This window comes from Podarcis erhardii (genome assembly GCF_964252035.2).
Source record: "Podarcis erhardii genome assembly, chromosome: 2".
NCBI lineage: Eukaryota > Metazoa > Chordata > Lepidosauria > Squamata > Lacertidae > Podarcis > Podarcis erhardii.
This window is the reverse complement of record NC_138498.1, coordinates 32,605,097-32,625,412: the sequence shown is the minus strand read 5'-3', so window position 1 is coordinate 32,625,412 and position 20,316 is coordinate 32,605,097. Positions and strand designations below refer to the sequence as shown.

The 20,316-nt window shown below is 46.5% G+C and overlaps 1 protein-coding gene across 5 annotated transcripts; it reads right to left on the bottom strand.

Moving 5' to 3' along the window:
• Positions 1-1,128: 1,128 nt before the first annotated feature.
• Positions 1,129-20,302, bottom strand: LRRC45 (leucine rich repeat containing 45). Of its 5 annotated transcripts, none has more exons than XM_081849424.1 (18): positions 20,164-20,302; positions 16,237-16,549; positions 14,627-14,688; positions 13,676-13,746; positions 13,160-13,338; positions 11,818-11,946; positions 10,920-11,032; positions 9,928-9,986; positions 9,260-9,337; positions 7,947-8,082; positions 7,427-7,504; positions 7,122-7,233; positions 6,925-6,995; positions 6,120-6,212; positions 5,779-5,871; positions 4,620-4,793; positions 3,306-3,453; positions 1,129-2,023 (listed from the first exon to the last, which is right to left on the bottom strand). In XM_081849424.1, exons 2-18 carry the CDS (start codon positions 16,472-16,474, stop codon positions 1,827-1,829), a joined length of 2,031 nt encoding a protein of 676 aa, XP_081705550.1. In that variant the 5' UTR covers positions 16,475-16,549; positions 20,164-20,302; the 3' UTR covers positions 1,129-1,826. The 5 variants fall into 5 exon arrangements, with proteins under 5 accessions (XP_081705550.1, XP_081705553.1, XP_081705554.1 ...); XM_081849427.1 differs by lacking the exon at positions 20,164-20,302 and adding an exon at positions 20,017-20,157; XM_081849428.1 differs by lacking the exon at positions 20,164-20,302 and adding an exon at positions 16,750-16,770.
• Between the last annotated feature and the right edge of the window lie 14 nt (positions 20,303-20,316).

The window sequence follows — 20,316 nt, the reverse complement described above, 5'->3', positions numbered from 1 at the left end:
TTGACCTCTTAGAAGACCCTGTGTTAACAAGATTTAAGTTCAGGCCATCTTCATACAATGCGCTTCATATTTTAACAGGGGCTTGGAAGAGAAGAGATAAAATATTTCCTTTAGAAATCAGTTTTGGATTTCTGCCAGTTTTGGGGAAATGGAAAGTGTAAGAGATGAGTGGTATTGCTTCCCCATACAAATGGTGGCAACAATCTGAAAAGAAACAAAATTATTTCGGCACACAATTTGTATTATTGGAAGCTGCAAACACACACACCCTACTGTGAAGTTTGGTGAATATTCCAGACTATAAGAGGGGGATTTTGCCTCCTCCTCAAAACCCACTGAGCATCATCAATATTATTATTAATTATTATTATTATTATTATTATTATTATTATTATTATTATTATTAAAATTTGTATACCATACTTCACCTGAAGATCACAGGGTGGTTCATAATAGTATATAAATGAGCTACTTCATTTTTGTAGCGTGTATGAAGGGTGGGTAGACATACATGGGTCTTGTCTGCATGGCACAGGAAGCCAAACCTTTGCATAGTGAGAGATGGCAAGAGTGTGTAGCTCTTGGAGAGGAGCTCACAGTTGCTGTATTCCTCCCTGGTGCTTTTAGCTGCTGTGCTGAGCTAAGCCAAGATGTGTCATCTGAACCGGGGGCTTGTGGTTAAGTAGCCTCATCACTAACCACAGTTCAGACGATATGCTAAACCAAACATTAGCTGAGCTCAGTGCAGTTTGGCAACATAAAGGACAAGGGAGAAGTAAAGCAGCTGAAAGCTTTTCCCCGGGGAGACTGCATGGTCTCGCTAAGCTAAGGTTTGGCTTAGCGCGTCTTGTGAACCAGGCCATTGTCAAATTATACATAAGCAACAGCGTCACAGTTATATGTGAAAAGACACATAAAATGAACACTGGTCTGTGCACAAACCGGCCTTTGAACTGGAGCAAAAGTAGAAACATTTCATTTTTATCCTGCCTTTAAAGCTAGAATAATAAATGAACACCAAGCTTGCCACTCCCATGAAAGGAACACAGCAAATTTGCCCCATCCTTGCCCCATTAGGCTACTCAAGCCTGTACCACTTTCAGGCTAAGGAAATAATGCACCGGTAGCTAGAGGTTCGCTCACAGTAATGATCACTTTCGAAAGCTGCAACAAGAGAGCTCCTCCCAAGCATGGAAGGCAAATTATACGCTCTGGGGAAGGAGCTGATGGATGTAGACCAGGCTATACAAAGCAATTCCTGTCCCAACCTTCTCCATGAAATAGAATTTCCCCCATGTCCGCATCAGTAGTCCCTGTGCAGGTGAAAGTCTGGCGTGGGAAATACCTACATGATCTGGGGTATCTGAGAAATTGGTGCTTTCACTTGTTCCTGATACAGTAGGACAGTTGACCACATTGCGGCTGGGAGGGGGCTTTTGCTTCAGGTCATGCCACTGAGGTAACGTGCATCAGACCAAAGGCTGAGGCTAATGCCTGTCACGTAGGAAGACATTTTATTTCCTGCCCGTGCGACCAGACGGTTCTGTGGTCTCACAAACTGGAATGGATGGCTTTGCCTTGGAGACTTCCTCACAGTTTGAAGGTTTAAAAACAAGACTTGGCTTTGGTGCAGGCCATTAAAATAGTTCCTAAGGCAACGGCAAACACTCCAATGATACCTCAGGCCCAGCCTCAGGTAATCTGACGCAATGCAGTCTCTCTTGCAGGATCTCCTAGCGACATAAGGAAGATGGACTCCATGATACTCCACAACCTGTCCACAGTAATAATTGAGACTCCCTTCCTTGAAGCCAGGATCCTCATGCTCACTTCTTGGGGCTCTGAGTGCTTCGCGGGGAGCCCTGCACGTAAGACATGATGGCGTTCTGAAGAAAGCTGACTCGCTGGGCTTCCTCCTCCCTCATCCTGGAGATCTCTGCCTCACGAACCCGCAGCTTCTCCAGTAGGCTTGAGACTTCGCCCTCTTTGTCCAGTAGCGCCTCCCGGTGGTTGCTGGACAGAACTACATAAAGAGGAACAAAGCATCAGCACACCAAGACCTCTGTGGTCCTCAGGATTCTGGAAATGCTCTTGGGGCTGGGCTAAACTTTACACAGCAGTGGCAGAAAACCAGAAAGCCCCCATTGCCCGTATGATCTCTGCTGGTGGAGAAATCTAGGTTTCTTCTTTGAATGTAAACCTCCTAGAATGACAAAATGGGCAAACCTGTGACAAGTCACTCCCCCAGCTCCAAAAATGCTACTGAACAAGAGCTACAATTGCACTGCTGTTTGGGGAGTTGGCATCTGGGATACCTGGGAGGCAGAAATAAGAGGGGGCGCCCCAATCTTCTCAATCCCGTGGGCTGGATGTGACTTTGTCCCCAGCTGGTAGACTGCAAAGGTCCCACCTTTACACCTCTTGCTCATGTATGAGCCACTTAATCTTCTACTCCTGCCCTGCATCAAATGCTTCTATTTCTCTTTATGTGTTCCTCTCAGTTTGAGAGAGGCTGCCACATGGATTCCAGAAAGCCCTCTCATTTCCTCCTCCTTTGCTGGGACTCTATGTCAGCGATCTCCACCTCCTTCAGTCCAGGGGCGCCGACTTATAAAAAATATTGGGGGGGCGGGGGCCCATACCGACTTATAAAAAATATTGGGGGGGCCCAAGACCTCCAAACCGCTGCTGCTGGGGGAACGAAAGGGGCGAGCCCCGGGCTGCCCCGACCTTAAGTGAACCTGTGAGGGCCCGCCCTTTGCGGCAGCCGATTGGCTGCCGCCGTGGGCGGTGAATATTAATGAGCTAGGGGGAATCCCCGCTTCTCGCAGGGCTGATCCCAGCCCCGCGAGATTGTTGATGGGTCGAGAGCCCGCAACCCCACCCCCTCTCTAGATCGGGAGTGGCTTTGTTTTAACTCATTACTGAATGTATTTTAAAAGGTAACTATCGTCAAACAAGGAAAATAAAAAATACCAACATAATTTTGTGATTTTACAAAGCATAATATAACTAATAATTTTCTTAAATTATTGGGGGGGCGGAGCCCCCCCAAACGAATTTTTGAGGGGGCTCGGGCCCCCTCAGGCCCCATGGAGTCGGCGCCTATGCTTCAGTCCCAAATCTGCCAGCAAGAGGGAAGCAGGATGCAAAAGTTCCCATTTGTCAGACCCAGCTCCAAGGCATCAAAGGATGCAATAAGAGTACTTGGTGGAGTTAGAAATAGATCAGCTTGGTCTCACAGGCATGGCATACCACCCTGTTTCTTGCAGCTCCCGGGGAAGCAGAGACACACCATTCCCTACCTTTCAGCTGTCGCTCCAGGGCTGCAATCTTCTCCCGCAGCCCTTCCTGTGCCGTCCTCTCGGCCTCAAGGTGTCCTATCTGCTCCTGCAGCCCGACTCGCACTTTGTTGATCTCAGTTATCTTCTCCTGTTCCTTGCTGCTCAACTCCTGCCATCCGAAATACGGGCGACAAAGCAAGTCAAGAGGGCTGCAGGCTAAGTATGAACCATTTCAAAAGCTCAGAGGAGATGCCCATCCCATCCCTTCCCTGTACAGTGGTACCTCGGGTTAAGTACTTAATTGGTTCCGAAGGTCTGTTCTTAACCTCAAACTGTTCTTAACCTGAAGCACCACTTTAGCTAATGGGGCCTCCCACTGCCACCGCACTGCTGCTGCACAATTTCTGTTCTCATCCTGAAGCAAAGTTCTTAATCTGAGGTACTATTTCTGGGTTAGCGGAGTCTGTAACCTGAAGTGTCTGTAACCTGAAGCGTATGTAGCCCGAGGTAATCTACCATGTCTTACAGACACCAATTCAATACTTCAGTCAGTAGAAATTGCATGTGTTTGAAAATTTAATCTTAGGTTTTCTGGCAGTGAAGGATGCCCTACCCGTTTTCTCCACTTTATTTTATTATTATTATTATTATTATTATTATTATTATTATTATTATTGCTGCTTAGGCAATTTACCGTATTTTTCGCTCCATAGGGTGCACCAGACCATAGGGCGCACTTAGTTTTTAGGGGGGAAATAAAGAAAACTTTTTTATTCCCCCCCCCAGCCCCAAAGAGCAAAGAAGCCAAGACAGCCAGCGGGATCCATTCCGCTGGCTGTCTTGGCTTCCTCTTTAGCCACGCACAACCTCTCAGCTGGGAGAAGCTGTGTGCGGCTTCGTTTTTAGCCGTGGGGCTGGGTCGGGGGAAGCCCGAGCTTCCCCCGACCCCAGCCCCCAGAACAGGTCCGGGAGCGGAGGCAAGGTTGCGCAGCCTTGCCGCCGCTCCCGGAGCTTACAGGCTGGGGGAGCGCTCCGAAGGCTTGCAGATAGCTGCCCAAAGCCTGGGGTGCACAGCGCTGTGCTCCCCGAGCTTCGGGCTGCAGGCTGCTATCCGCAAGCCTTCGGAGCGCGGCGCGAGTTCCCGCTGCGCTCCGAAGGCTTGCGGATAGCTGCCCCTCTCGCTCTCCAGGCTTCAGCGAAAGCCTGCATTGCTCCATAGGACGCACACACATTTCCCCTTCATTTTTGGATGGGGAAAAAATGCGTCCTATAGAGCGAAAAATACGGTATATACCACTCAGTCACCATGGCCTCCAAACCACACTCTCCATTCACCTGCTGAAGTTCTTCCACCCGCCTCTTGAGCCCTTCCACTTGTAGGCTCAGGTGGCCCTCCCTAGACTGGGCCTCAGCCACTGCTTGCTTCTGCTGCAGGCAGTAATTCTGAGCCTCGTCGCGGGACTGCATCATCAGCCGCAGCTTCTCCTCCAGGTGCTCCTGTCGCTGTTGCTGCAAAGCCCGAAAGGGGGTGGGAGAGGAGGGGGTGGGAAAGCAACTGCTTGAAATTATATATATAACCCCGGCATGCACTAATTAGGGCCGTCTTCCAGTTAAGGAAAACCTCCACCCATTATTGGTGCAAATTTTAATCCTTTAGTTATTCGACTGAAATTGCACATAACTTTTGAAAAAGCCATAGTTGTGAAGCAAAAAGCATAGATTGTGGGCTCACGTTAGCCGTGTGTGTGTGTGTGTTTGAGAAAGGGGAATTCCTATTTCTAAGCCCGTGCTTGCCACCTGCAGTTTTTGGAAGTAGCAATACAATGCGATGTTGAATTCGCTTCCAAGTGTGCAGTTCTGCAACATATATTTTGCTGTTCTGCAGAGGCAAGAAAACATGAAGCTGCCATGGATAATGCCAACACTCCCCCACTGCTCCAAAATGGTTATCCCCCCTCTTTCAAAGTGGTTTCACACCCTGATGCTATGACATGGAGAGTTTATCAGGCAGAGGGCCTTCACCAGACAGAGGGCCTTCTTGGTAGTGGCGCCCGCCCTGTGGAACGCCCTTCCAGCAGATGTCAAAGCGATTAAAAACTACCTGACATTCAGAAGACATCTTAAGGCAGCCCTGTTCAGGGAAGTTTTTAACGTGTGATATTTTACTGTATTTTTGCTTTCTATGGAAGCCGCCCAGAGTGGCTGGGGAGGCCCAGCCAGATGGGCGGGGTATAAATAATAAATTATTATTATTATTATTATTATTATTATTATTATTATTATTATTATTATTATTACCGGCCCTGTTTCCACATCACTGGGTGCCACTCGTGTGGCTGTTGAAACACAGTGATGTGATATGATGTAGGCGGTACAACGCATTATGGATGGAATGGGGACAAGTCAAGTGGTTTGCTGCTGTTGCAGCTTCTGCAACCACCCCCCTTGTTTCTTATAACATGTAGCTCCACCCTCAGCACCCAGCCGCGCTCACCTCTTCCAACCTGGCTTGGTTCTTGGCTTTGATGAGCTCTTCCTCAATCTGGCCTCGCTCTACAAGGGCAGCAGCTTTCACTCGGCTCAATTCCTAGTTACAAAAGCAAAAAAAGGGCATTACATGACAACTTTGGGTTGTTAAGAATCTCGACGTCACTTCGGCCTTCCTGAGTGTTCTCATCCAACAGGTTGCATTTGGATCCAAGATCCTAGAGGAGGTCGAAAAACAACAGAGGATAGGGACTGGGTATGTTTTTCACGCAAAGGTTGGCTATGGTAGTAAGCAGCTTATGGCTGGGACTTTGTACCCTGTGGCGGATCTGCTGCCGCTCCACTCACCTCTTCAAGCCCTATGCGGATGGCTTCCAGTCTCTGGATGCGCTCCTGCAGGGACCGCTCACTTGCTTCCATGTGATGGCTCAGGTGATCTACCTGCATTATGAATGGCACAAAGGAAGGGGGTACATAACAGCATCTGAGCACCATCTAGTGTAACCCCTTCAGCAAATGGGGACCTTCTCATTCTCAGCTCAGAAAGGGATGTTGGGCTCCACTCCGTCCCAAATGGTTTGGGAGCAAAGCCTTCCTTTCAATATAGATACATGAATGAACTGACCTCCTGATAAGAAATGAGGACTGATTCAGACTATGGAGCTTCTGCTTAGAGTCCGTCTAACGCAGCAAGCCATACAGGCTAATTGGGAGATCCCTCAAGGGGAAATGTATTTCCCCTGCCCCAGACTCTTGGGAAGTAAGATCTGAAATGTGGGAACCATTGTGAAAGCATCCAGTCCTTTGTATGGAGAAGAGGGAAATGGAGATTGCAATCGGGGAATTCCCCCCCCCCAAAGAGAACAAAAGGCCTTTCCATCCCCCACTTCGCCCTGGGGGCACCCCCTTCCTTTTCTCTTCATTCAGTCATGTGAAATGGGAAAGGGACTGAAACCTCCTGTAGGAAAAACTCTGCGACCCTACATCCTATGCAGCAAGATGCTAAATGAAGGAATTAAATTTTCACCCGAGACAGAAAGTTAGCTTGAGTCAGCTCTGCCTCCTTGAGAAGGGATCTGTGTTTGTCTTCTTATCATGCCCGCCCCCTCTCCCCAGGGACGCTGCTGAGGGACTTGGCCGCCCTCAACCTCACCTCCTTCAGCCGAAGGGACTGTGCATCTTCCAGGACCTGCTTGAACCTCTTCTTCTCCATGTCCAAACGCTCTGAGGATAAGCAGGGAGAACTACAATGAGGTGCCAGCTGCTTGATCCTTCACCGATTCACCTCTTCTGTGGAATCCAGACTGCATCTTACATTCAACAGCTCCAGACTCCCCAAATCCTGCTCACCTTCAGCCTGTACAACCCGCAGCTTCATTTCTGCAGTTGTGTGGGTCAGGTCCTCCTTCACCTGGAAGAGCTGCTCCTGCTGTGCTTTGCACCTTCTTTCCAGGTCGCTCACCTAGAAGGAAGCCACTCTCATGATACCCAGGCAAGCCCAGTCTCTGCACCCTGGACTGCTGGGACAAGGGGGAGAGGCAGGAGCCTGGTGGCAGGAAAAGGAGAAGATGGGCTGTCAGGAGTTCCTGGGGTGTGTGTCTGTGTGTGTGACTCAGGTAAGCTACCCATTGCAGATACTCAAGCCATTCTCTTACCTGATTCTTGAGCAGGAGGTTTTTCTCATGGGCTGCTGAAAGTTCTCGCTGAAGTGTTGCCTCTCGATTAGCAGATGCCTACAAAGGCAGGCAGTGGCAACTATCAGTTCTTCTTCCCCTACTTTTCTTCCATCCTCCTCACATACCCCCTATGTAGCACTGCTTCCCATACCACCACATCAGCTCTGGGCACCTTTCCCACTTCTTCCATGCTGAAGAAGAAGAAGAGTTTGGATTTGATATCCTGCTTTCTCACTACCCTAAGGAGTCTCAAAACAGCTAACAATCTCCTTTCCCTTCCTCCCCCACAACAAACACTCTGTGAGGTGAGTGGGGCTGAGAGACTTCAGAGAAGTGTGACTAGCCCATGGTCACCCAACAGCTGCATGTGGAGGATCAGGGAAGCGAACCCGGTTCACCAGATTATGAGACTACCGCTCTTAACCACTACACCACACTGGCCACCTGCCACTTTCTCAGCCACAGATGGCCCCAGTCTGCCCAGATCATCCCGGCCTACCATTTTGTGTTGCTGCAACTCTTTGGCCTGGCTCTCAACCAGCCTCGCCTGCTCCTGCTTTGCCGTACTCAGCAGCTCTCCCAGGTTGCACACCTTCTGCTCGGACAAAGCCAAAGCGGCCTCCGTCATTTGGAGTCTGCAAGGCAGGAAGTGTCACGTGAGATTAGGGACATGCAGCAAAGCAAACACCCGTGTGCTTGTGGCCAGAATCAGAGGGTAGAGGAGCCAAATTGTCCTGCATAATCACTTTCAACCTGAAGACCTTTACAGCCACAAAACCTCACGCACAGAGTAGAGGAAACATTCTCAAGGGGAGTTAACCCAGTATAACAAACTTTCACAGGGTTTTCAGGGACGAGGAATTTGGTGCCCTCCCAATATTTGTTGGACTACAACTCCCATCATCCCTCACCACTGGCCAGGCTAGCTGAGGCTGATGGGAGTTTGTGCCCAACATCAACTGGAAGGCCACATTCTCTCCATGCCTCTGAGAAATATGTACTTAGATCAACATCAACTCTATCATTTTATGATTCTATGATAAACAGGGCCTGTTCTTGCTTGACTATCTCCTCACCACCCCAAGGTGAACGTTGTGTGTGAAGGATCAGGATGTGTTTTTGATAGATATTTTAGAAATACAATAAAAATACTAACCTAATTGAAATATTACCTGTAAGCCACCTTGGTGGAATGTAAATAATTGTGATAACTAAATAAAGAGACAGCATATCCATTTTGGATGCTGGAAAACCATTTCAGCATTCATGCAACACAGGTCAAGTCCAATGTATTTCTCCAGGCGCACACGACGACAGTAATCTTCCACCTTTTGAGACTTGGGACCACCTTCTGCCAAGACATGCATTTGGGGACCCACCTCTTAATTTTTAGCTGTATTTCTGCATAGTGGTAGTGTGGTTGGTGTGACTTGGTCTAGATCAAATTGTGATCCAGTAGGGAGTCCCAGTAGCGAGAACAAGATGGTATATTAGATGGGTCACACCATCCATTTAAAACTCTCTTAGACCATTTTAACAGTCATGGCTTCCCCCGAAGAATCCTGGGAACTGGTTAAGGGCACTGGGAACGGTAGCTCTGTGAGGAGTTGCCTAACAGCCCCCAGCAACCCAAACTACAGTTCCCATGATTCTTTGGAGGAAGCCATGACTATTAAAGTGGGCTTTAATTGGATGGTGTGGATGTAACTTTAGAATGAGATTCCGCTTGAGCCAGATATCTGGGTGGAAATGAAATCCTGCTTTTTCCAACCCCCTTGCCCAGCGGGTCCCCAAAGAGTTGCTGCTCCTTACTTTGCTTGTAGCGAGTTCAACACGGAATGTCGCTCCGTCAGGGCCTCTTGCAACTGCCCAATTCGTGTCGCTGATACCCTGCATGGAGGAGAGAGGCAATATCCAGGTATGGGACTATCTGTAAAATAAACTTTGTAGCAAGAGCAGGGAAGGGAGCAGCCAAGTTGTGACAAAAGTACTGGTTAAAATGGGACAAACAGCAACAAGCCGAAGGAAGGTTCTTAGAAATCATTTTTTTAAAAAAAAACCAACAGCATACTTTGTAGATAGTTCCTATGTGACAGGTAATGCTTTACAAGGGTTCAGCACTTTGAATAACCTGTTTTGATATTTTTGTAAGCTGCCTTTGACTATATGAGGAAAGCCGGGTGCAAAAAAAAACACACACCCTTTAAAATAAATAAATAACAGTATTCTGACTGCTAGTCCAGAAGACCTATTAGGGTCAGCACAGATGTCATGGTTGTACCATACAAAGTGAAGCGAAGTAAAATAGCAATATCCCTAAACTTCCACAGTGGAAGTATCCTCTTTCTGAGATGCTCCCTGTTCCATGCTACCATTTCTAAGTGCCGTAATGCCTTAGTAGCACCTGAAAACAACACTGAGGAACCAAGGTCTGGACTCAGCTGAGGAGGTAAAAAATCTGCAGCTCACAATCCACTCACCTACTGCTGTGGTTCATCACCTCTCGCTGCTTGTCAATGGTGTCCATCATATCCAGGTACTGGAAATCACATATGTATAAAATCAGTAACCTGAGTTTTAAATTCAAGCAGCAAGCAGGCCAATGTTCTCAAGTGTACTGGGAGAGTCGAACTTTTCTAGCCTCAGGCCACAGCTTTTCTTCCCAGCCCTCCAGTTAATATGTCTATAGATCTTTAATCCCAACCTTCTACTAATAAGCTTTGGGAAATGCACAATGCCTCCTCCCTGCATTCTAACTACACAACAATCCTCTGGAGCAGGTTAAGTTGAGAGGTAGCATGGCCTAAACTCATCCAATTAGCTTTATGGCTTGAACCTGAGTTTCCCCAGTCCTAGCCTCAAGCTCTATTCACAAGACCGCAAGTCTTTCTTTGTTGTGGGAACGTTATCACTGTAGTCACAAGAGCTGAAGGTAAACACCAAGATGCTGAAGAGCAACAGGTTAGATCCACAGGTGTCTTGTCAGGTATATATAGGGAGACCAAGGATTCATTCAATCAAATGGATTACTTTCAGGGAGTTTAAGGAATTCAGTTTTCTTCGCTGGACTAGTGCAGATGATATTTCTGGGAGGCTGAGAGTTACACAGAGCACTACCCATTTCTCTTGGCTTCAGCAATTCTACCAGGCCACAGGGATCCAGAAAGATGATTTTACAGTAACAATCCTCCCTAGACCAGACCAGACAAACTGGTCGAGGCTTTCTTCAATTTCTAGTATGTTCAAAGTAGTTTGCCATCTGAAGTTGAGAGGGTTCTGTAGATCAGAACGACTTCCTCTGGCAACTTGGGAGGAATCACCAAGTGAGGTTAGAAATGCAATGCCCTCAAGATCAAGCACCATTACAAATTAACCCTTCCACTCAGAGAACCTGATTGAATCCATGGATGAAGAAGACAGGACAGCTCCGTAGTACATACCCCCAAAAAACTATCAAGCAAAGCTAACAAACCTGTCTAGAGTTCTTCTCCTTCAAGCTTATCACCTCTTTGCTGAGCACTTGGGTCATGCTCCGACTCTTGCAGAGGATGTTTTGACGTTCTTGGTTGTGTTCCATGGCTTGATCTGGGCCAGAGGGAGAGAGAGAAAGTGCATAAATGAACCTTTTCACCAAATATTCTGCTCAGGGTGAGCAGCCAGTGATGTGTAGTCAATAGAATGTTGGACCCAGACCTGGGAGTCTGGGGTTCTAGTCTCTACTCAGTCATGAAACTCAATGGGTGACCTTGGGCCAGTCACTAACTCTCAACCTAATCTACCTTACAAGGCTGTTGCCACCTTGAGCTCCTTGGGAGAAAAGGGAAGGGGATATAAATGCAATCAATCAATCAATCAATCAATCAACCATATAGGTAAAGGTAAAGGGACCCCTGACCATTAGGTCCAGTTGTGGATGACTCTGGGGTTGCGGCGCTCATCTCGCTTTATTGGCTGAGGGAGCCGGCGTACAGCTTCCTATGACCAATAAGGTTAGTTCTGTCCCAGAGTCACAAATGTGAAATCCAACAATTGTTGTTAGTATGTTCCCTGTGCATCTGGCATCAAAATGGGGAGTGTAACATACAAAGAGCACTGCTGGAGTAAACCAAACACTCTGTTTTCAACAGGGGCCTACCAGTTACCTCTGAGACGCCCATAATATAAACTTAAAAAACCCAGCAAATGTGCTGCCCTCCCTCCCAGCCCAGGATGTACTGTCAACTTCAAAGAACTGTGAGCTTGTCTGAAAGTCTTCTTTGGTCTCAGGCTGGATGTTGACCTCTTGTACAGGACCGTTGGGTACAGGGCAACCCGCTGCAACAGCTGAATGTAGAACTCTAAGCACGTAAAGGGTTGGCACAGCTGCTCACCCACAGCCTTCAGGATGTCACTGGGCACATTGTTCCCGGCCAATTCCAGTTGTCGTAGTGCCCGGTTGCTATGCAGGCAATTCAGGAGTGCACGGCCCCCCAGGAGCCCAATGTTATTCCAGCGCAGATCTAAGTAAGAAGAAAAGCACCACACATGACCACCAGTTAAACACAAGCTCTCGCTTTCCCAAGTTTTCACACACCAGCAGCTGAAACTAGGCCACTTGGGGGGGGGGATGTTACCTATAACTGCAATTCATCGAGGGTCCAGTGAAAAGGGCTGGGAGGCTAATTTCTGGTAGCATTCCCCTTCATGTCCTTTTTTTTTGCACTAGGGAGATAAATGCTTGCTGAACTGCTGCAAAGTTTAGCAAAGGAACAGATCCATACTTTATTATACGTGTGTGAAACGAGCAGTATAATTCTATGCATAATTAGAGGTGCTTAAGCCCATTAATTACTATGGGTTTACGTGTGCACCAAATTATGCACAGGGCTCAACTTGAAAATGCTTATGTAAGGATACTTTGCAGGCTAGCGAGACTTTGCGTTTGCGTGTGTGTGTGTATAGAGTTTTAAGTATTTTGCCATGCGTTGCTTCAGGTGCCAGCCAGGCAGCCAATAAAGCTCAACAGCTGAAGGCCTCATGACAAAAGGAACAGAACAGGCCACTAAGGCCGTGTCTGCACCTGTACAGTTCTAAGCTTCACTTGCCCTGGCTTGGTTGGTTGAGAGTGGGCAAATTTATATCTTTATGAACAGTGTATCAAAATCTGCAAAGTGAGATGCCCAACTGCCTCAGCACCTCCTGCAATTCTGCGGGTGCTGCTTAGTAGCATCTGGTGGCTGCAGTGCAGAAGTCAAACGATCCCAGGGTGAAAGTGGGTCACTGTGCAGACAGGGGTTGGACACATCCATGCAATGCCCTGCAGATACCTTCAGAAGTAGGCAGAGTCCAAGGCTCAAGCCAGAAGAGCAGTCATCGCTTCTCTGAAAAAGGAACAGGGCTGACACGAAGGGGAAGATGCTTCACTGCTTAGAGCAGTGGTTCTCAAAGGGTGTGGCACCCCCCACTGATGTAGCTGGGCAGGGAAGATTCAAGGACCATCAAAGGAACATTTAAACATTTCAGTGTGGTATAATACAGTGTCAAAATAATATATTTTTTATTTCTAGAATATGGATAGGTATCTTTTTAAAATGAGAGCAAGAGCATCAAGTAATACTAAGGAGAATCCTAGCTGTGTTTTCCAATGTATTGCTGATCGATTTGGTGTGGCATGAGTACATTTTTATTCTGAAAGCGTGGCCTAGAGAAGTAAGTCTGAGAGATCAGTCTTACCAAGTTCCCGAAGACTGGAATTGGCTTTCAGCGCCATGGACAGCTCTCCTGCCCCCTGGTGGTTGATCTGGTTATTGCGCAGATCCAGGTACTGGATGTGACCATTGGCGCCAAGGCCCTCGCAGAAAATGGCAAAGCTTTCTTCCCACACACCCACGTTGTTCCATTCCAAAGTGAGACTGGAGTTGGGAGCGGGGAAGAGTCAAAAAGAAAGGCAAAGAGACCACGTTCGGCAAGAGACGTTACGGCACAGCTAAGACAGGGCTATACACCAAGCAAGGAGCCTTTAATTTTCCTCGCACTCAGTACCAATTTTATGAGGTAATATTGTGTGACAATCAATAATTTTGTAGAGACAAGAAAGAACCCACTCAGTCTTTCCAGTTTCGCTGAGCAACAACAGGAGAAGCTGCTCCCAGTCAGATTTCAAATAACTTGATGCACACATGCACACAGTGCACCCCCAAAAAGGTCCAAAAGGAGCAGATGTACCCCAAAATCCCTGTAGCTGCTCACCTCTGGATTGTCTTGTTCTGCCTGAGCAGTTTCCCCAGAGCCTCTGCCCCCACAGATCGTAGGTTGTTTCCCTGAAACAAACCAAGCCCCAGCAGTTAACAGGATAACATATGAGCACGGCAGGATCAGACCAAAGGCCCACTTAGTCTGTTATCCTGCTCTCAGATGCTTGTGGGAAGCCCTTAAGCAAGCCAGGAGCACAACGGTCCTCTCCCACTCATGGGCCCCATTAAATGGGATTCAGCTGCTTGTTTTGCCTCGTCGTCAGGTACAAGAACATCTACACTACAAACAACACTGCTTTAAAATAACTTTTTGTACCGTGGCTTTGCCCAAGGACTCTTGGGAGTCAGAAACTTGTAAAGATGTTGTGACTAGCTCTTGTGAATGTGGACTACAGTTCACATTCAGTGTTGTGTTTTTATTTTCATTATCAACTATTATTTTTATGATTCTGCTGTTGTACATTACTTTGTGTTATTTGAAATGAAAAGCAGGGTGAAATTTAGTAAGTACATAAATAGACTCCAAGATTCCTTTGGGGAGAAAGCCATGGCGTTTAAACTGCAAAAAAAAAGTCTGTCCTAGCAACATGGACACACGCTATTTACGTTTGAGGTATGGGCTAATCATATGCTGCAACTTAAGCAAAATATCTGTCTCTCTTGGCTTGTGGGGGAGGGTAATGAGGAGCTAGTTATTTCTTATTGGTGCTTTGTTCCACATGTATTTAGGACTGGGATGCAAAACCATATGCACAGAACCTGTAAGAGTTTAAAGCAATTAACTGGGACTTACAATTCTGAATTCCTGCCTTTACATTTAAAACTGTACCTCTGCAACCCTGAAGAAGAGGAATTCAGCCTTTAAAAATAGCTGGGATTCCCAAAATTCCAAAGTTGCATTGTAGTCATTTCTGGACCCCACTACTTGGAAGTGGAACTGACTCACCTTCAGATCCAAGGATTTCACAACAGTGTTGGAACAAAGTCCATGAAGTAGTAGCTTAGCCCCTGTAAGGGAAAAAGGAAAAAGCAGTTAATTTTTTTTGTACTGCAGGTCTGGCCTCTCAACCCCTGGGTATGAGCAGCAAGAGTCAGCAGGTATTTGTTTCAGTCAGGCAAGCTCTGTAGTTAGCAACTTCTTGCTGTGATTCTAACACAGGAGTGGCCAAACAGATGTCCTATATATGCTGTGGACAATTTCCATCAGCCTCAGCCAGTATGGCCAACGATCACGGACGATGGATGAGTTGTAGTCCAAAATATCTAGAACACACTATGTTGGCTATCCCTGCTCTAATGGGTGCCAAAAGGTCTTCCTCTGGGATTATGTGTTACCCATTACTCTAGCCTGGAAAAAGGGGAGGCATAACTCATTTATAGCATCATCTTATGCATGTTGTGAGCTATCAGGCCCAATCCAAAGCTTTGCTACTGGCTCTAGGCTCAAGTACTTAATGGAATGCCTACACTAAATGGACCCACACTTGGAGGTCTGCAGGGGAGAGGTGTCTGGGGGAGGGGGGAGAAGCCTTGAGGGGCAGATAAAGTGCTGCATTTGACCCCTGGATGTTTCTCATCCATATTGTAGAAGGCAGTCCCAAAAGGCACACCTTCTCTCAAAAAAAGAAAAATGGGGCAATTCTAGAGAGGCAATTGGCCTTCTCTAATTGCCCTACAGCTCCTGTTATTTTACCTGAATACTTTAAGGCCGTCTCCCTCAAGCCTGTGCCTTCTGAATGTTTTGGACTACGACTTTCATCATCGCCAGCCCACATGACCAGTGATCAGGGAGTGCAACAAGTGCATCTGGAGGGCAACAAGCTTTCCACCCATGCTTTAGGGTTAGAAATAAGCCTGTATTCTCAGGATGCTGCATTCTGCCCCCACTGCCAATTATTGCATAGTGCAATCACAGAAATTGCAGTGTATGCCTGGCCCTGTGTAAGAAGCTCTCTTAACAACATGTTATTTGGGAACTGGGAAAATTCTGTGTCAGTGTAATATTTTCTGGGGTTTAGTCTGTTAAATGCAGTCTTCACATTATGGGGGGGAAAAAACGCCCCAGCCTGGGTGGCTGGTAATTAGCAGGCGTGTGGGGGTGTGTGTTAACCCTTTCCTCCCCTACTGTGGCACTGAGGAAAATCCACTTTCTGCAAAAAATCAATTTTACATCACTTCACACATCATTGTTTGGCTCTTGATAGGATTTCAAATACACCCCTCATAGAGGCATCATGGTTCTGAATAGTGACCAAATCCCCTTATGGCAATTGCCACCAGCAGGTATTCCAAGCCCTTAAATTCCTGGGCCTCCCATGGCAACTTGCAATCTTTTGTTTTATTCCTTCCCAAGTGATACTGGAAACCCCTTTTACGAGGAGCAGAAATTCCCACTTGTACAACGCAACGAAAACATATGGGTGACAAAGCCACATCAGCAACTGAAGGATGGGTGAGAGGCCATGAGGAAAAGAGGCCACGGACTTTGACTTTTACGGTCTATTCTCAGGAAAGGACAGAAATCAAGAATTGCCTTATGAACAAACAGAGCCCCACCTTCTTCACTCAGCATACAATTGCTCAGCGTGATCTCGGTGAACTGGAGTTCATCCTGCAACAGCTTGCCCAGGACCCCGCAGGTTTCCACAGAAAGGGTGTGTGTAGCTAAATCCAAGCGGCTTTTCCCCGAGGCTTCCTCCAAGTGCTGCAGGATACTTTCCTGGGGTTCAGCACCGCTCTCCTTGCACAGCCTAACGTAGGACCGTCGGAAGTCATCCATCTCTGTGGCAGGCATCAGTGTCACTCATGCCCCTCCACGTAGATGAGGAATTAGGAGGGGTCCCGGTATGAAATGGCAGCCGAGGGTAGCCTGGGGGACAGCAACAGTCAGATATTACCACCCTGATACATGCTGCTGAGTGCTTTCTCTCAGGTAATCATGCTTTTAAGATTTTAAGAAAACCCCACATAAGGGCACTAGGAATGGCACCAGCCTAGCCAACTTTACCCCGAGACAAAGCAGTCAGGTTTCCAAACACTCACTGAGGGTTGCTAGAAATACAGCCTCACCCTTCAACTGCCAGCGTCAGCCTATGTAACCAAGGGAAATGGAGCATGATGGGTAATGTAGTTAAATTCTTCCTCTGCCAAATCCTATTATTTAGGAAGTAAGGCATGCTGGGAGTTGTAGTTTAGAAGTAATATTTGACTTTCTTACGGACATTCCTTCTGCTAAGGAGTTCTTGTTTTAAACACACAGGGTAAACACACATATAATGATATATATGAAATCAAATTAGAATCTGATAAAGTGTTTTATGTTAAGTTTCTGAAGTAATGAAGGCAACTTAACAAGAACTAGAGTTGGCAGATCAAGCATGTTTAAAAGGTCTCGAGAGACCTTCAGTGCCTGTTTTATGGGACAGCCATTCTCTAAAATAAGAGGCACCTGTGGTCTTCGTGTGGTGTAAGAGAACCCTTTAAAAATAAATATCTAGTGTGGCTGTTCTACAAGATTCCTGAACGTGAGAGATTAACCAGAATCAAAATGCAAGTCTGGCTAGTCTCTCATATTCTGTGGAAATGTAAGATGCTGAAATCTGAGGTGCATATTCTGCAGAATACAGGACTTCGGGAAAACTTGTTTATTTTTGTATGTGTGTGTGTTATCAAATCAATGCATTAATTTAACTGGGAAGGATGAAGCCAGCCTTTCACACAAAGATGCCAAGTTGTTGTCTGCATCCCTGGAGGTTTGCCTTGGAATCACACATGTTTTCTGTAAGAAACTGTTATAGAGATGTAGGGTACAATATGACACTACAGTGTGCCATCAGGGATGAGAATTAGACACTTTATGTTTATGTGAGAACAATCCACTTACTTGTAAATTAGTTCACAGTAACAGTTCAGTCTCAGGATGAGTTCACACATACATGTTAACCACTCAGTGACTGCAGCAAAAGTAACCACTATCACATTTCAAGCATTATGTATCACCTCACACTGCCAAGCACAGTTCTTTTCAATAGAGGCAGTTAATTCTTGTGTCTACAAGTCACTGTGTGAAACGTCAAATTACATTGGCTTTGAAATCTGCAAACTTCCCCTGAACAAAACTAGACTCACTTGGCTTTTTAAAAGTTTAAAGGTAAAGGGACCCCTGACCATTAGGTCTAGTCGTGGCCGACTCTGGGGTTGTGGCGCTCATCTCGTTTTACTGGCTGAGGGAGCCGGCGTACAGCTTCCGGGTCGTGTGGCCAGCATGACTAAGCCGCTTCTGGCAAACCAGAGCAGCGTGCAGAAACGCTGTTTACCTTCCTGCCGGAGTGGTACCTATTTATCTACTTGCACTTCGTGCTTTCGAACTGCTAGGTTGACAGGAGCAGGGACTGAGCAACAGGAGCTCACCCCGTCGCGGGGATTTGAACCACCGACCTTCCGATCGGCAAGCCCTAGGCTCTGTGGTTTAACCCACAGCGCCACCCACTGTCTTAATTGTAAGAAAAATTGTAAGAAAAATATGTAAAGCAATAAGAAATTGGTTGAAACGGTTTCATATATGTATTCTTACCTTGCCTCGCCCAATCTCTCCCTACACTTTCCCTCCAACACTGTGTTGCAGTTTTAAAAAACGTGTTGTGAATATTCTAATTGTATACATTCAGCCACACTTTCATACCCATTCATGCCTCAGTAGACAAAAAAGAAGAGAAAATCAAATGAACAGAAGAGTAGGATAGAGGAAAAAGAGAAGTGAAAGTTCTGATCAGTGTGGATTTAAAATTTAAAAGGCTGAATCAGGAGCAGATTCTGCATACATCAGACACTATTTGAAAGTTTTACTAAAGGAAGAATTGCTGCTCTCTACTGAAAGCATGGAGACAGGGAAGCCGTTAGGAAGACAAGCACTGGGGATGTTGAATAGTTGCTGAATTGTGGGAAGAGGTGGCAAAGTGTATCAACCAGTCAGATCCACACTATAGACTAAAAGCACATAACTCCCACCCCCCAACCATCCTGGGAACTGTAGTGCTCCTCACCAAACTAAAGGCCTTGCTTCACATTCCCTTTGAGTGTTTTTGCCTGGTTGGAATATGTCATTGAATTCTGATAATGATTCCTACTAGTCTGGATGGAGAACAATAGGGGTATATGTGTGTGTGTGTGTGTGTGTAGAAAATAGCCTACTGTACAAAATAGCATTTATATTCATTGCTCCGTCTGCATTTGCCTCTGGTCCCAGCCAACACTGGCTGGGAAAGTTGCCCATAGGGAAAGCTAGACCTTGCCTGCCCTAGTAGAATTTAGATAAAGTGTTTGCCATCACATTTCCTTGCTCTGTACCCACTATTTGTTTCTCAGCCTTTCAGCTGTGTCCATGCCAAGGGAGGTTCTGACTAAATTTACCCTGAGAAACAAAACAACTTTATTTGTGTATTTTCTAGTGCCCATCATACAGTTGGCACAAAGTTATTAAGAGATGGTGACAATAGTTGTATAGAAGCATTTTAGCACTATTTCAGTGTCAGTAGCTCCAGTGCCTAGTATGCTGACTTAAAGCTTGGGCCTAGCCAAGTATACTCAGAGGTACGATGCATTAAATTCAATCAGATTTTCAATGAGTTAAGTTCTCTTAGGAAGGCAGGCTAACAGCCCAGCCCTAAACCTTTTGGATACAGAACTACAGTGGTACCTCAGGTTAAGAACTTAATTCGTTCTGGAGGTCCGTTCTTAACCTGAAACTGTTCTTAACCTGAAGCACCACTTTAGCTAATGGGGCCTCCCGCTGCCACCAGAGCACAATTTCTGTTCTCATATTGAAGCAAAGTTCTTAACCTGAGGTACTATTTCTGGGTTAGCGGAGTCTGTGACCTGAAGCGTCTGTAACCCGAGGTACCACTGTACTTTCAGGGAGCTAAGCAAGCTCAGGATCTGCAACTGTGCAATCCAGTCCTATAAATGTTTACTTCATAAATCCCACCACATTCAGTGTGACTAAGTCGCAGTCTTTGATTGCACAAATGTACAAGAGAGGAAGTCCTACTGAACTTAATGGGATGTAATTATTTTTTAGGAGTAATTCCTACTGATATAAATTTAATTCCAAGTAAAGGCTTTAGAATTATGATCCTGTAGGGATGGTGGAAAATGCATGTGCAATCTATCCTACTAGCTACTAATTTATTCTGAACATGGTTACTACGAGCAGTAGAGATGTGAGCAGAATCAGCTATGGCAGTGAAGCACAGGAGCAGGCGCACGTGGCAATGAGGGCAAAAATACCATTTCCACTACCAAATGAGCAAGAAAACCACCCTTCCTGTCTGAACTTACTCGAGCTGCGGCTCTTACACCGCCTATTATCTTCCTCTTATCTCGCTTTGTCTTCAGATCCTGGCCTACCCCCAGGTCCCCATGCCGGGCTCCACCGCCTATGCAAAACAAGGCTTCCCGTTCAGGTCTCTACCTTAGATTACTTACTGAGTCAAGAGAGCACAACGCAGGAGACGGGGGGGGGGAGTCAACTACAACTCCCACAATGCTCGGCCAAAGAGGCCTCTTCTGCCACCGGAAGTGGGAGGAAATCGCGAGGGGAGCCGACTTCAGACCGACTACATGTTCCAGCATGCATTG